Source organism: Leptidea sinapis, chromosome 7 (genome assembly GCF_905404315.1).
Source record: "Leptidea sinapis chromosome 7, ilLepSina1.1, whole genome shotgun sequence".
NCBI classification, from domain to species: domain Eukaryota; kingdom Metazoa; phylum Arthropoda; class Insecta; order Lepidoptera; family Pieridae; genus Leptidea; species Leptidea sinapis.
In genome coordinates this window covers 15,864,057-15,878,857 of record NC_066271.1, presented here as the reverse complement: position 1 = coordinate 15,878,857, position 14,801 = coordinate 15,864,057, and the positions used below count along the sequence as shown (strand labels likewise).

General features: G+C 34.7%; 1 protein-coding gene across 1 annotated transcript; it reads right to left on the bottom strand.

Moving 5' to 3' along the window:
- Positions 1-529: 529 nt before the first annotated feature.
- Positions 530-9,026, bottom strand: LOC126965297 (putative nuclease HARBI1). The gene is made up of 5 exons (XM_050808825.1): positions 8,627-9,026; positions 8,198-8,394; positions 7,475-7,604; positions 3,231-3,369; positions 530-2,566 (listed from the first exon to the last, which is right to left on the bottom strand). Exons 1-5 carry the CDS (start codon positions 8,948-8,950, stop codon positions 1,965-1,967), a joined length of 1,392 nt encoding a protein of 463 aa, XP_050664782.1. The 5' UTR covers positions 8,951-9,026; the 3' UTR covers positions 530-1,964.
- Between the last annotated feature and the right edge of the window lie 5,775 nt (positions 9,027-14,801).

Here is a 14,801-nt window from a genome sequence, read left to right as displayed (position 1 = left end):
GGCCACGGAATTGGCAATTGCTCGAGATTTCGAGACCCAGTATTCCGATACTAGGCGAGGCTTTAAGGGAAGTGTTCTCGAAGAGCGGTGATACGGCAAATGGGGTTTTTTTAGTGGTAAACGCGCAAACTTGAGTCTTCTGAGGGTTAAATTGGACAAGGTTCAACTTACCCCATTCCGCGACCTTCTCGAGAGAGGACTCGATAGAAGACACAAGTTTCACCCGGCACTGGTCGACGTTTTCCCGAGAGAGACCTGCATGGCCCGTGTATACGGCATCACCAGTGCTGTCGTCTGCATAGCAATGCATGTTGGCGGTGTCCAACATATCATTGATATGCAGAAGAAACAGCGTGGGAGATAGCACACAGCCTTGGGGCACTCCAGCGTTCACGGGCTTGGGATTCGAGCAATAACCGTCGATAACGACCTGTATGCTGCGCCCAGTGAGGAAGCTGGAGGTCCACTTGCATAAGCTCTCGGGAAGCCCAAATGATGGTATACCTACAAGGTATATAATATAAAATGATTCCATGAAAAATTATGTATAATATTTTTCACATAATTACTTCTTAAAATATTATAATAAACTAAGTACACTGACAGTGTTTGCTTTAAACTTAATATTTTGAGAAACACACATATTCATCTTCACCTTTGTTTCGTTCACGTTTGGAAAGTGGTTGCTGAGGGGTTCTCATATGGTCTAAGTACCTTCCACTTTCTCTCAAAAATGATACATTCTATAGACACGGAACCTTGCATTGAGACATGTCTAAAAAGGTGAGCAGCAAATCTACTAGCAATAGAGTTAGCTCCTGGATTACAAACTTTTGTGTTACACTTGGCCTATTACATTATAGCATTCTTTCGCAGCATATTTCTAAACCCTCTTACCACATACATAAACAGCGGCAGGTTATACAGAAGACGGAGGAGTATTATAAGAGAATTTGAGAAAGCCTTTGATTCGATCGAGACCTGGGCAGTGCTTCAGTTTCTCCAGAGGTATTGATTATCGATATATCAAAGCATTGAAGTGTATGAAAACGCCACCATATCACTCCGTTCCAGGTCAGATCTCGAAGCCTATCGACCTGAGGCGTTAGTCAGACAAAGCGATGTCTTATCGCCGCTGCTGTTTACCGCTGCGTTGGAAGAAGACTTTAAGCTGGGTACAGACTGGGTGTCAACATCAACAACGAATATATCATTCACCTTCGTTTCGCAGACGATATTGTAATCATGCCGTAGATCATGGAAGACTTAAGCCTGCTCAATGGCCTCAATATAGGTTCCCAAGGAGTAGGAGTATGAACATGGACAAGACGAAGATCATATCTAATGTCCATGTCGCACCTACTGCCGTAAAAGTTGGGAGCTGTATTCTTTAAATGGTAGACGAGTACGGCTAACTTGGACAAATAATCCAGTTGAGCATGAAAAATTAGGAGATCCGTAGGAGAACCAAAGTCAGCGAAATAACAAAGGTGGTTGCGAAACTGAAGTGGCAGTGGGCTGGGCATATAGCTCGATGGACAGATGGCCATTGAGGAAGATTACTTCGAATGGCGACCACGTATCCATAACTCCCCCGCAAGATGGACCGATGATCTGGTCAAGATCGCCGGAGTAGGTTGAACTAGGGCAGCGCAGGACCGATAGTCATGCAAGATCTTTGGGGGAGGCCTTTCTCTAGCAGTGGACGTTTTCTGGCTGAAATTCTGATTATGATGATATTCCAAAACATCTATCTTCTTCTTCCACTTATAAGTTATACCCAAATATGACATATATTATATTAATACTAATACTGAAAATACTGAAAGATGACCACGCTGTACAGGTTTGAAGTTCAAGCAAGATTTAAAAAAAAGACGACCTGGAATCTAATCGTTCAAATATTGCCGCAAGCAATAACTTACAATAGGCACATAGACACTCAATCCTAATAATCTACTTTGTTAGTGTTGTGGATAATGTCCCCACGTAGGAGCCATACCGACTCCTAAATGGTAGGGATTATTCATCATAATTCTGGCCCTCTTGCTGGGATCTTCATGCAAATAATGCATCTGGTTGACTGGTTGTTGAGGAGCTTCTACAACTCTGTCTCTTTTCACATTACGTTTCTTCGGAGCACTCTCATTTGAAACACTCCGTTCTTGCCACAAGATTTCTATTAAACTCATTCTAGTCTCGACACCTTTAGGGTCCTCAACACGTTTTTTACTTACTGGAGCGTTCGCTACCTTCTGTTTCATAAGTTCCAACCGTTCTTCAGCCTGAGTCATCTGTGGGACAGTTAAACCTCTCTTGTTACAAATGTTATGCAGGATACAGCATGCTGTTATGATCTTGGCCACTGTGTCTGGATCAAACTGCTTGTTGCACGTAGCTTGGAGACATTTCCACCTGGATTTTAGTTGTTTAATGGTTTCTAGAACGATGGCATGTGTCTGTGAGTGCAGGGTAGTGTAATGCTTTTCTGGTGATATGGGCGATTTCTTTGTGACTTTCGGTATCGGGGTCATTATGTATGGCATTTGGGTGTAATGAGGGCCACCTGAAAGTAAAGGATTAGTAATTAATTCATAAGAAAACAAAAGATGTAGGTATTTATGATCTAGATCTATTGCTCTTAAGCAGCGCATGGCACAGGCCAGTTTTATTACTTAGCGTGCATTTCAGCTACGACTAACACTCGCGTTAGCCACATTGTTTTAGTGAGCTTGCGTTGCTGAAAAATGAGGCTAACAGTTTTTTTTTTCAACGTGTTCATAGCTGTCACAGTATAATAATTAGACGTATAAATTATCAAGGTTATCCTATAGTGTCTGTGGTGCAAAGCTAGGCCGTACCTATATAGCAATCGAACACATTGTTACATCTGGGCAGGGATATCGAACCGGCGTCATTGGTAGTAGCGGTGAAGTAACCTTGAAAGTTGAAGGTGTCTCACAAACTCCTATTATTTTCTGTTATTTATTTGTACATTAAGTGTTTGTTCCAAATGAGTTATTTGGATCAAAAATAGTAACCCAAAATCTTCACCGACGATCAAAAGGTGAAAAAACAAGGTATTCCCAAGACACCAGTTTATTATCTACATATTAACCCTTCACAACTGGAACAATTTCAACAAAATCTATTTTACTAATAAACTCTTCATTAGTCGAAAACACTACGAATGATGGTTTTTATGTCCCTTGAGGTTTATTGCCACCCACCGACAAGCCAGCAGACATCTCTAGCGTAGTTGAGGCTCTGCAGATCGTTCTTGACAGCGTGCCGGTTGAGAATGGCGTCGTGCGACAGAGAGCCGCCCGCTGCGTCCACGCTCACAATATTTAACTCACTGTCACATATCTGTAACATTCAAACATGCATACATTTCATTATTAAAAGTCATCACCACCGGCGCACTACGCCCTTTCAAGCCGCGCACTACGAGCACAAATCCGCAGTATGAGACGGGACGTTATAACGAATGAATATAAATTAAACAATTTATTTCTCATAAGAATTTACAAATTCACTTTAAGAGAAAATTTTATAACCTAAATATAAAAGTGAATGCCGGTAAACTTGTTTAAATATAGTAATAAAAAAAAAAAAAAATATCATAGAACACATTAAAAGAGATAGATATCTAATTAATTGATAAGCCATAATATGCAGCTGATGCGCCAAAGAGACTTAAAATCAAAATGATACGGTTGGTCTTGTAACTTATTAAGATATCACGTCAGCGAGCGAACATAGTCTGACTCGCTGAATATAATAAAATATAAAAAAGTTTGTTACTATTGCAGGTAAGGAAAAGTTACACATTAAACATCATATAACTCAAAAAGTATGGACATTAGATAAAAGTCTATATCTAAAGTTGTAGACAATGTTACAGTAATAAAATAACCAAAATTTTATTTACTACAATAATTTTTGCCCTAAAGTGCAAAGTTTCCAAGATATCAGCCAAAAACACTTTTTCAAGAGCTCCACCTAGATCTAGCAGCATTTTGTGATGTTATGCTCATTAAGTGACCCCATTAGACCTTACCAAAAAAAAACATGAAAATTTGGTGCGAGGTTAAATTCTATTTTTACTGTTCTACTTGATTTAAACTGGATTCGGTGAGTTAATCTTGCTGACTGTACTATATAGAACTGTCATTTGAGCTGGGTCCCGAGTGAAGTTGACGGACTTATATATGTTTATGTTACATATATAAGACTAATGAATTAGTTCAGTAATTTTTAAAAAAATTGAAAAAATAGACAATAAGGCAAAATCGCAACAAACTCAATCCGAAACCATTAAAAGCACCTTTCATGCAGTGTAGTTCGTGGGCCACCGGCTTGCTTCTCATTTGGTGTTGATCCTGTACCTTCACACTTCTTCATCCATTTTTTCATGACGCAAATACGCGAATTATATATCGTCGATGAAGTACCAATACCTCCTAACTGACATTTTAGCCCAAAATTACTTTTTTATTACAATAGACATAAAACTCATATTCGCATAGATTGAATTTACTCCTATCCAACATTTCTTTACCAAAAAGCTTCTTGATCTATGTGAAAATATCTACTAAGTGGCAGAATTCATTCGCTCGTATGTATTTTATGGAAATATCTCTTAACTGCACTGACAACCGACTACACTCGGGCGCACTCTGCATTTGACTGATTAACTTCCCACGATCGCTGCTAGCGCGTTCCTCGCCATTTGATAGAGCTAGATAAAGATAGTACCTACCTGCGTTTTGATTTGATTGAGTTCCAGAAAAAACCACTTTGACGGGGGTGTCGTAATTGAAACGGTTTTCGTTTTGCTCTTGGACAATTTATTGTTATTTGCCACTAATTTCAATATATTCGGAGAGATTATCAAAACAAAGATAAGTCAAATCATTTTTATTGTTATATCCAAAGATTTTAATTTTAATTCTCTTGGTTATTCTTAGTAGGTATTTCTTCAAAAGTTTTTATTTGTGACATTCAAAAGTGTTAGTTGGGAATGAAGACTTATAGAACCAGTTACTCTGTTATTGCCAATAGCATGGTATTTTCTTGTATAGTACGTTTCTTAAATCCGTGCCTCTCCGAACTAAGCACTAGTGGCTGAGTAGTACGTCAAAATTTACGTGGAATGGAAGAAGTTAACGAATAGAAACTTAGAATGGAAGGTAAAGAATACTTGGGCTACACAAAAGCTACCTTAAGCAAAATGGAACACAATAAAATTAGACCCCCAAGACAAATAAAAGATAGATGCAAATCAAAATTCTGTGAAAGGAGCCAGAATAGGAAATGTAAGGATGTTAGCAATTAATTTCGTCAGCTTATTTTTAAACATTTTTGGGATAATCTCAATTGGGACCAAAGAAAAATTTACATTGCAAGTTTAGTCAAACGCTCTTTTGAATCTCGAAAAACTTCAACGAACCACTCTAGGCGTGGGGCTACATTGCACTACTTTCTTCCATTTGATCCAAATTCAAACACTAACGTGCAAGTATGCAGAAATATGTTCTTCCATACATTTTGTTTGGGATCTTATGGTACAAACCTGGGTAAAAAAGTCAAAATTTGACATGATACCTTCTCAGGAGGTTCAAAATTCAATAAGAGCTCAATCTGTCAGACGTGGGGAGGAAAGAAAGTTGCTAACGCTTAACTGTTTTTTGGATGATATGCCCAAGCGACCGTCGCATTACAGACGTAAGGAGACAACCAAGTTATATTTAGAACCATCTCTTCTTTCAATGGCTGATCTATATAACACATACAAAAAGTATTGTACAGAAAGCGAAGAGCCTATCGTCTGTAGATTTTCTTTTGAAAAAGCATTTGACGAGAAAAATTTGTCGATATATACCTTAAAAAAAGATATGTGCGACGTATGTAGCAGTCACGCGGTTGGTACAGATGAATACGTACGTTATGATAAAAAACAATCGTGCTAGACGAGAGAAAGAAGAAGACAAAGCGAGAGCAGCAAGGGGCGAAATTATTCTTTTAACGATAGATCTTGAGGCAGTCAAAGTTTTTCCCTACTTGACTGCCAGTTCTCTTTATTTTAAAACGGTATTACGGTCGGAAAGCGGGGGACCCGACTGTAACAAACATTCGGGCCATCAGGTATACTGATGACGGAAAAATTACAATAAAATTAGATTTTGATGATGACTGGGGCGATTTACCGCCGAGGCCTAAAATTTTTGCAGGTGTTAATACCTACTTACAAATGAATAACGCACCTCTTACTATAACGACCACGAAATTTAATCATTTGCAAAGCATGAAAAACGTACTACCATCAGATTACGATACATTGCCTAAAATTTAAGCTTAAATTCATTTATTTTAAAATTAGTATGTACCTACATAAAAAAAAAATTAAAGTCGAGAAGATATTTAGTTACTTTTGTTTTATTTTTTAAGTTTTCTAAAAGAGATTTTTAAAAAATATTCATGTTTGGTTTGAGTTCGATGATTGTTTTGTTTTTGTCATCATAAAACATTGTAAATTATTATTGTTATAAAAAAATTATTAAGTCAATTATGTGTTTTACTAACAAAAAATAACTTACAAAGAATAATTATTAAGTCAATTATGTGTTTTACTTATAAAAAATAACTAAAAATAAGTATTATTCTGTGTGGTTTGTGTTTGTTATTAATAAAGTTTTCATTCATTCATTCAATTACATTAATGAGTGAACCACTGTATAAAACTTATTAATGCAACAGCTCTTCATGGCCTATCCATTGGGACTAAATTTTGGAGAAACTAGCTAGCTCTCCTCGCTCCACACCACTTGTTTTTCAATGGGAAATCAAATTTAAATGTAACCTAACTCAAGGCGCACCCTGTTAAATATTATATTGAATGTGTTTCTCAGTCCTTTGCTCTTGAATCTTTGCAAAATTTCAATAATAGGTAATAAAAGCAAAGATTGCCACTAAAAAGTTTTGATATCCTTTTCAACAAAAGGCAATACTGGTTATAACACAACAGCATTCTGGTCTGGAACAGGAGTAGAGATACCTACTTACACTTTTGCTGAAAGAGGAAACATTGCACTCAAAGAAACGGACAGTATTATTATGCATATAGATCATAGGTTTTCAATGTGTCAGTTTGAGACTTTCGGGGGAAGGGGCAGTAGAAGACTAAGAGAAAATTAGGGGGCATTGAGATGGCGTTTGCGATAGTCTAAAAAAATACACGAAAATACTCTAGAAAAAAACATATTCTCAAAGTGGGTGGTGAGCAAACCAAGGTTGAGAAACTATGATATAGATAGAACACAAGCTGGTTTTCCATAAATTGCAATTTGCATCAAGTAACCTGTGCCCTATCTCCAACAACAAAATTAAAAACTTATATTCGGTTTATAATACAATATTGTATGTATTACAAATTAAAATAAATAAAAATAATTAGTGAGATTTTACTTACAATTTGAGCTTTCTTGGAATGGTAGGACTTATTAAAGTGTCTCTTGTGGTCATCATCTGGCTTTGCAATTGGAACATGCATACAATCTATACATCCAACTACATTTGGTATTTTGTATTTAAATAAAAATCTAAAATATAAAAATTGTTAATAATGATCCTATCAAATAAAATAATATTTTACTTAAGTATATATCTTAATATATATAAATTATGTGACACATTGTTTGTCCCTGATGGACTCCTAAACTAATGAACGGATTTTAATAGGGAATACTTCATCGAGCACAGTTTAGTCCATCTTGAGAGATAGGATAGTTTTTATTTCAATTTGAGACCATAATTATTTTTATTTGTTTTGTTTGGACATATTTTCTATGAGAGAATTTATTGACGCACGGTTTGACAGTTAGGCTGTGAAAAAATTTCATCGTAGTTAATAAGAGAGAGCAATGACATTTTATACATAATATAGAATGTCATTCACAGGGAGCATATTTTACAAAACAATTCTTGGTGTTATGAAATATTATTGACAATTTCATAAAAAACAGTATTTTGTTTATTGTGCACAGAACAATGTCTGTCGGGTCAGCTAGTACATATATACATTTGAACATATTATATTCATTTCTTGGATATGGGTACACATGATAAACTTCATGATAATTGGTATTTAAATAGATAAATAACTGAATTAATAGGTACATAATTTCTTACCAACCTGCTTTTAATGAGGTCTCTCTCTGCCCTTAAATGTGGAAAATGTATATATTTCTTGACAATACTGGTGTGGTTCATAGCCTCTGTGACTTGAGCCACAGCAGTTGACACAAAGTACTGTGTTGTACTCGGATCTGTTTTCCCACCTATGGACTTTTGATATTTCCCAGTGGCATAGAATGATAAAGTTGCCAGAACCTATGGAAGAGTGTATTTAAGTGAGTTGTGAATGCCTTAAATGCTTTGGTTTTTATGAATTTTTCATTTGTAAAATAGAGCAAAGTATACTGTGTGCTGTCCACAAGCACTTACTAGTAAATTATAAACAAAAAAAATTTTGCTCAATAAACATTATAATAAGTCTGATTAATTGATAAACTTGATATAAAAATAAATTTTAGTTTTCACAAGAAATAAATTTCATTCACACCTTGGTCTCAATAGAGAATTCAACTGATTTGTTTGATTCGGGCATTACAGGGGTCAATTCTTCACATAAACTTCGCGCCAAATCTTTCGTCAGTCTATACGTCTCTATAAACGTTGAATCACTAAGATCAAATGGATCCAATTCATCTTTAGAAGTTGGCATACAAGACAAACTACATAATTTCTCAGGACTTTTTGCTCTTTCGAAACTACGAGGCTCTTGTGGTTTTTGAGTTTGTGCGGAATCCCACTTGAGTAACGCAAAAAACTCTGGTTCTTCATCGACTACAGATATATATGTTTCATCTGGTGGCTTTCCAGCCATTTTTGAGTTGAAAATAAATAAGTTTCTATACGATAAAAATCAATTTACAAACAAAACAAGCGCAGCTTACGCTGTTTTTTGCAAAACACTGGTATGTCATTATTGTCATTTGTCAGTCATATTGAAGTTGTCAGTAGTCACTGCCAGTAGTTGTCAATGTTTGTTTTTATTATTCGCTCGAGAGAGCAGGCAAGGGAACTAAGCTATACAGCCTTAGGAGTAGTCAAATATTTACATTTCATTTTATCTATTTCTTTTCATCCTTCAGCACCAGATAAGCAACGACAACTCCAACATACACTGCAAAATATCAAGTTTTAGGCCGTAGTAGGAAGAGCAGAATTAAATATAATGCACTTTTTGTCCTAATCCAAATACAAGATATTGATCTTCCACATCTTATAAAAATATTTATCATAATTACTGCCTTTCCAACTACATACTTCCAGTCATTCGCACTGGTCACATGAAATTTACAAAAAGTGTAAGTGCCCGTAAACTTGCTTAGTAGGTTTTTTGTTTTCATTTGCAAGTTAAATTAAATTTGTAGTACCTACATAGAGAATAATGATTCAGTTGGATATAATAAATTATAAATGTGACTTTGGCATCAAGACCTTTATTGTATAAGCCGATGCGTTTTGTACGATTTCGGTTTTCGTGTCATACCTAGTGCTAGTACATATTGAACGATGATTATTTTTATAGTACCTACCTAATAACGACAATAAAATAAACAAATCGAAGATAAGAAAGTCTAATTTACTCTTATATTGCCTTTATAGTGCTATATACTTAGTCTGGCCATAAATACTGTTACAATTAAAAATAAACAAAATATTAAATTTGAGTTTGGAGTCTGTCATTTTTATTTGATTGTTCATTGAGTTTTCTCATGTTGGCGCCAATACATTGTACAATATTTTACGATATTAAAATGGATATTAAAGAGAACCAGATCGCTGTGATTAATAAAGCAGGTATGGAGCTAAATGCAATTTTTAAAACTCTCCATACGCTTGGTATTAGTAAAATGTATGTGTACCGGCACGGAACAGAAATAACTAGTGGAAGTGGCACGTGGGCGTTACCCTGTCGCCACTATTGTGTACAAATGTACCTACTCGAGGCTCAAGTGAGACCAGTCGTTTGATGTCAAGTGAAGGATAATTATCCAAAAAAACAACCGACTTCGAAAACACTATTCCAAAACAATAGATATAATATGCACTAAAAGGTATAAAATAATTGCGGATTTTTAAACAATCTAATTCTAGTTACGATTATTGTAACTTTTGGAATCGGTGTCCTTCCGCCGCGACCCGCTTTTGCCTCTCACTACGACCAACGACCAAGAATTAGATTGTATAAAAGTACGCAATTATTTTTATACTTTTTACTGCATATTATATCTATTGTTTTGGAATAACTAGTGTTTTTGAAGTCGGTTTTTTTGTTAATTTATTTTTATTTTTTGATTTTTAGTGAATTTGAAGTAAACTAACTAACAACTTGTCTAAATATGTGCAGATATACAAATTTTTTAATGCATCAATGAACGTAAGCACTTAGTTGAAGAGTTCCGTTACTTTGCCATGGATTCCGTAATCAGAACCTAACCAAACTCTTACCAACCTATCTTTGAAGTACATATATTCTTTCCAATAAAAAAATCATTGAAATCGGTTAGCGCGATACTGCGTTATTCGTAAATTTATCATTCAATTTGCTATACTTCAGGATAGCAAATTTAAGACTTTGATGATTTTTCTCATGGATGCCATTGTTAGATCTGGACCAAATTACAAATGGGACCACATGGGAAGCACCAGCTTTCAAATTAAAAAAAGAATTATAAAAATCGGTTCGCCCAGTCGAAAGTTTTGAGGTAACAAACATAAAAAAATACCGACCAATTGAGAACCTCCTCCTTTTTGAAGTCGGTTAAAAATAAAAATATGCCTTATTGTGCCATTATTGGCTGTAGAAATCATTGCCGCATTAAAAATATGTCCAACGAAGGGATTTCCTACCATCGGTAATCATACTTTTCCGATTTAAATAATACATTTAATATTTTTTATGTGTTGTGCAAGATATACACTTATAAATGAACTATAAATTACGACGTATGGTTCATTTACCTTTACGTTTAATCGATGTAACTTATGTTAGAATAATAATTAATGTAAACAATAAAAATATCTTGCTACTCAACAAGTCCATGCATTTACATATCGATATAATTTTATCCTTATAAATTGTATTCAAGTATTGCTCTTTTCCATGCATCATGCGATAAGTGTGTAAGTAAGCAAAATGTTATATACTACTACGATAAATTCAAATTAATAGTTTTAATTGTCTCTTCGGTACAGCTAATTATTATTTAACAAATATGTGTAAGATTCCAGTTAAACTAAATAAGCGTTAATGAAAAATATTTTTTTTTAAATAAAGACAAACAATTGAAGTAAAACTTCATTAGGCGTGACTTGGGGGTAATTCAGAATATTATAGAAAAAATTCAATTGAAACAATTTTTAACCATTATAATTTAATGGTTTAATAAATTGTTTCAAATTGGTCAGTAATATTTTCTGAAAATCTCCAAATGTATTTGTTCATTTATGACTACGTTGTATTAAATAATAAATAAAAGTTCTCAGTTTGTTGTTTGTGACATTCGTTAATTTTTCTTCGAACATCGGACAGGCAAAAGGCCCGAGCCCATAGAGCCATACTCGTTAATATTCAATAACAACGTTATATTGATATGTTTGACATTAATAATTTAATAATTTTTATTCAATTTTTTATTCATAACACGGCTTTAATTAATCCTACTAATATTATAAATGTGAAAGTTTGTATGTATGGATGTCTAGATGTATGTTTGAATTTCTTTAACGCAAAAACTACTGAATGGATTTTGATGAAACTTTACAATGATATAGCTTACACACCAGAATAACACATAGGCTACAATTTATAAAACTATAGTGTGAATTATCCAAAATATAAAAGAAGTAAGAAGTAAGTACAAAAGAACTCTGTAATCTGCAAGATATTCATGCTTGCTCCTGAAAAATCACAGGAGTTACATATTTACTTAATAATGTTTAATGAAAATGTTTATCTTAAATAATCCTACAAAAAAGTGAAGGGCAGTTGGACGACTGCGGGCGGGGTGCGGGGAAGGGGTCGCTCATAGCTGAGTGCACGACCCGAACGCATGATGCAAAAGCATGTAAATATTGACGAACGCGGGCGCCGGGTAGACAGCGTTGAAGTTCTTTAATGCGAATTAATGTATTGTAATAGTTTTAAAGGTTTTTTTTTGTGGTTAGGAGACACGTATAGAAAGATACTTTATTTTTATAAGATTACATTGGTAGGTTACTTTACTTTATACTTAACAGTTACTTACAAGAATTCTACGACATCTTAAATGTTTGTGGTTGTTACTTATAAGGAGTTAGAATTTTTATTTTAATTAATTAGGTTGGTATTTGATTTTTATGGATACTACTTATAATAAGACCACGAAAGCGAAATTTGTTTGTGGTGAATGGTTAATAATAAGGGAATACTTCGTTTTTATTTGGTTTTCTTTTTGTTAAATAAGAATGCGAAAGTTTGTTAGTGTGTGTGTATGTTTGTTACGTCTTCACGCACTAACTACTGAAGGGATTTTAATGAAACTTTACAATAATATAGCTTTATAATTTTACTCTAAAATTCTTCTAATATAATAAATAGGAATGTTTGTGAGTATGTGTGTGTGTGTGTGTTTATTACTTCTTCACGCAAACATGTTTGCCGTGTAAAGCCCGTAGGAGTTACAAAAATGCATATTATAATGTATATCGGTGCAAATACTACAACACATATATTATAAAAACGAAAATAATAAGATTAATAATTTTACTGTAAAATTACATCATACATCATCATGTGTTTACAAAGTGATGTAAAATTATATTTTTAAAAAGAATTAATCGAAAACATGTCCACGTGCGCTGATAATATAAACTAATATTCCTGGCCTGTATTTATCGGTTTTCTAACAGCAAGAGACTCTATCTAGATGCATAAATTATCTTAATAATTATAAATATGTGTAATCATTACTAGTAATACGATGCCGGAAGCATAAATTGAAGTAAAAAATGTCTCGATCATAAGTTTTCACTTTGACGAGTAGTCTGCGTCCAGATCAAAACTTTTATAAATTAATAAAGCTGGTAAACACAATTTCTGGAGAAAGTATTAAAAAAAGAATTTAAGAAAAAAAAAATTAAGAAAGTATTGAAATATTTCTAGTGAAGTGGTCGGCGTTAAACGAATGAAAATAATCGCAAGGTCTTGAAAGTGAAATGTACTAAATATTAAAGTGGTTAAGAAAAATATGTGGATAAGTGTAACGAGTATTTAGCTTTCAAACAAGAGCTTTTAAACGTAAAACAATTTATGTTTGTGCACAGCTCTTTAGACCTGTAGTTTGTCATAAAATTTTCGTTGAACAAAGTATTTGCATTCAAAAACATTTAAATAGTGAAGCACTGTTATAGTATGTTAGTGTATGTTAATACGACTGGACAAATGAATTTTACAGATTCAGAATCATTAGTCCGTTAGTTTTAATATCCCCATAGTGACTTTTACAACTAATACTACAGCTAGTTCAACGTAATTGTTATCAGCTCATTGGATGAATGGGGTTAAACTTAAGTTTACTTTATAAACTTCCTTAAATTCACCAGGCTGAAGCGCCACTTTATTCAGGGACTAGCAGCAAGATTTGTGGACAAGAATTGAGAGACTTCTCACCGGAAAAGCTTCTCCTAAACACAACGCCAAAATACAATCATTTTCAGACAGCTTAATGGATCATTGTTGAAAGACAGATTGCCAAGACGCAGAATACAAAAAGAAAAAAAAACGTTTACTTTATTATTAAGGACGGAACTCATTACCGCGACGCTGCGCAGCGCTGCACTGCGCGGCACTAAGCGTCAAAATATTGTTTCAATCATAATATTGTATGGAGCATGTCGCACTAGAGCGGTGCTGCACTGCGCGGCGCGGCAAAGTTGCCTCCGAGAGAATATATAGACGCGCAGCGCCTCGACGAGCAGTGTAGCGACGCTCAGTGCGATACAGGAAGCGGCGCGTCACTTCAATATGCATACTGTTAAATTGTTAAGCTTATAGAATTCTGTCTTCGACATTCTGAAGTAAGTGTGTAATCGTGCAGAATGATTAAGAAGGCGAGGAAATAAATAGTGATAATCGCCTTCTTGATACCGTGACCTTGGTATTCAGCAATCAATTTCTTCTTATTTTTTTTCTCTTCTATAACTCGTTTTTTTTCTGCACACAAAACAGAAATAATGACCAAATCCTCGTTACTATCGCTCATCTTGTAATGTTGCTCGCACGCAAACTGCTATAGAAATGACGCGAGTTGCCGCTTGCTGCAGTTGTAATGCGATAGGTACCGTCTAGTGACGTGAAGCGACGCGCAGCGTTGCTCTAGGCGGTCCGGCCTTTATTGTATACGCTAGAACAGCAAGTACATAATAATAATCTACAGTGTACAATAACGAGTTGCACTCCGGGAGTGCCTGCAGAAGAGAGAACTTGAACATTTTTGAATATTTTGGAATTGTTAGGGGATAATTTCGCACGAATTGCTTTATTTATCAGTATAAAAGTATATTATTTAACACTTCAGAACTATTACAAGTATTTTACATCAAAAATTTTGTGTCAGAAAAAGCAACTTTTATCCATAATTGCAGCGATTCTCTTACGAATTTTCGTTCAGGTCACGTGTCCTGTGATT

What these genes read in the sequence shown, in the direction of transcription:
- LOC126965297 (XM_050808825.1), bottom strand. Translation starts at nt 8,950, where the DNA reads ATGGCTGGAAAGCCACCAGATGAAACATATATATCTGTAGTCGATGAA. An exon ending in AATTCTCTATTGAGACCAAG is followed by an intron (nt 8,395 to 8,626) that starts GTGTGAATGAAA and finishes ACTCTTCCATAG; the next exon opens with GTTCTGGCAACTTTATCATT. An exon ending in AGATGTCTGCTGGCTTGTCG is followed by an intron (nt 2,567 to 3,230) that starts GTGGGTGGCAAT and finishes CTTTACTTTCAG; the next exon opens with GTGGCCCTCATTACACCCAA.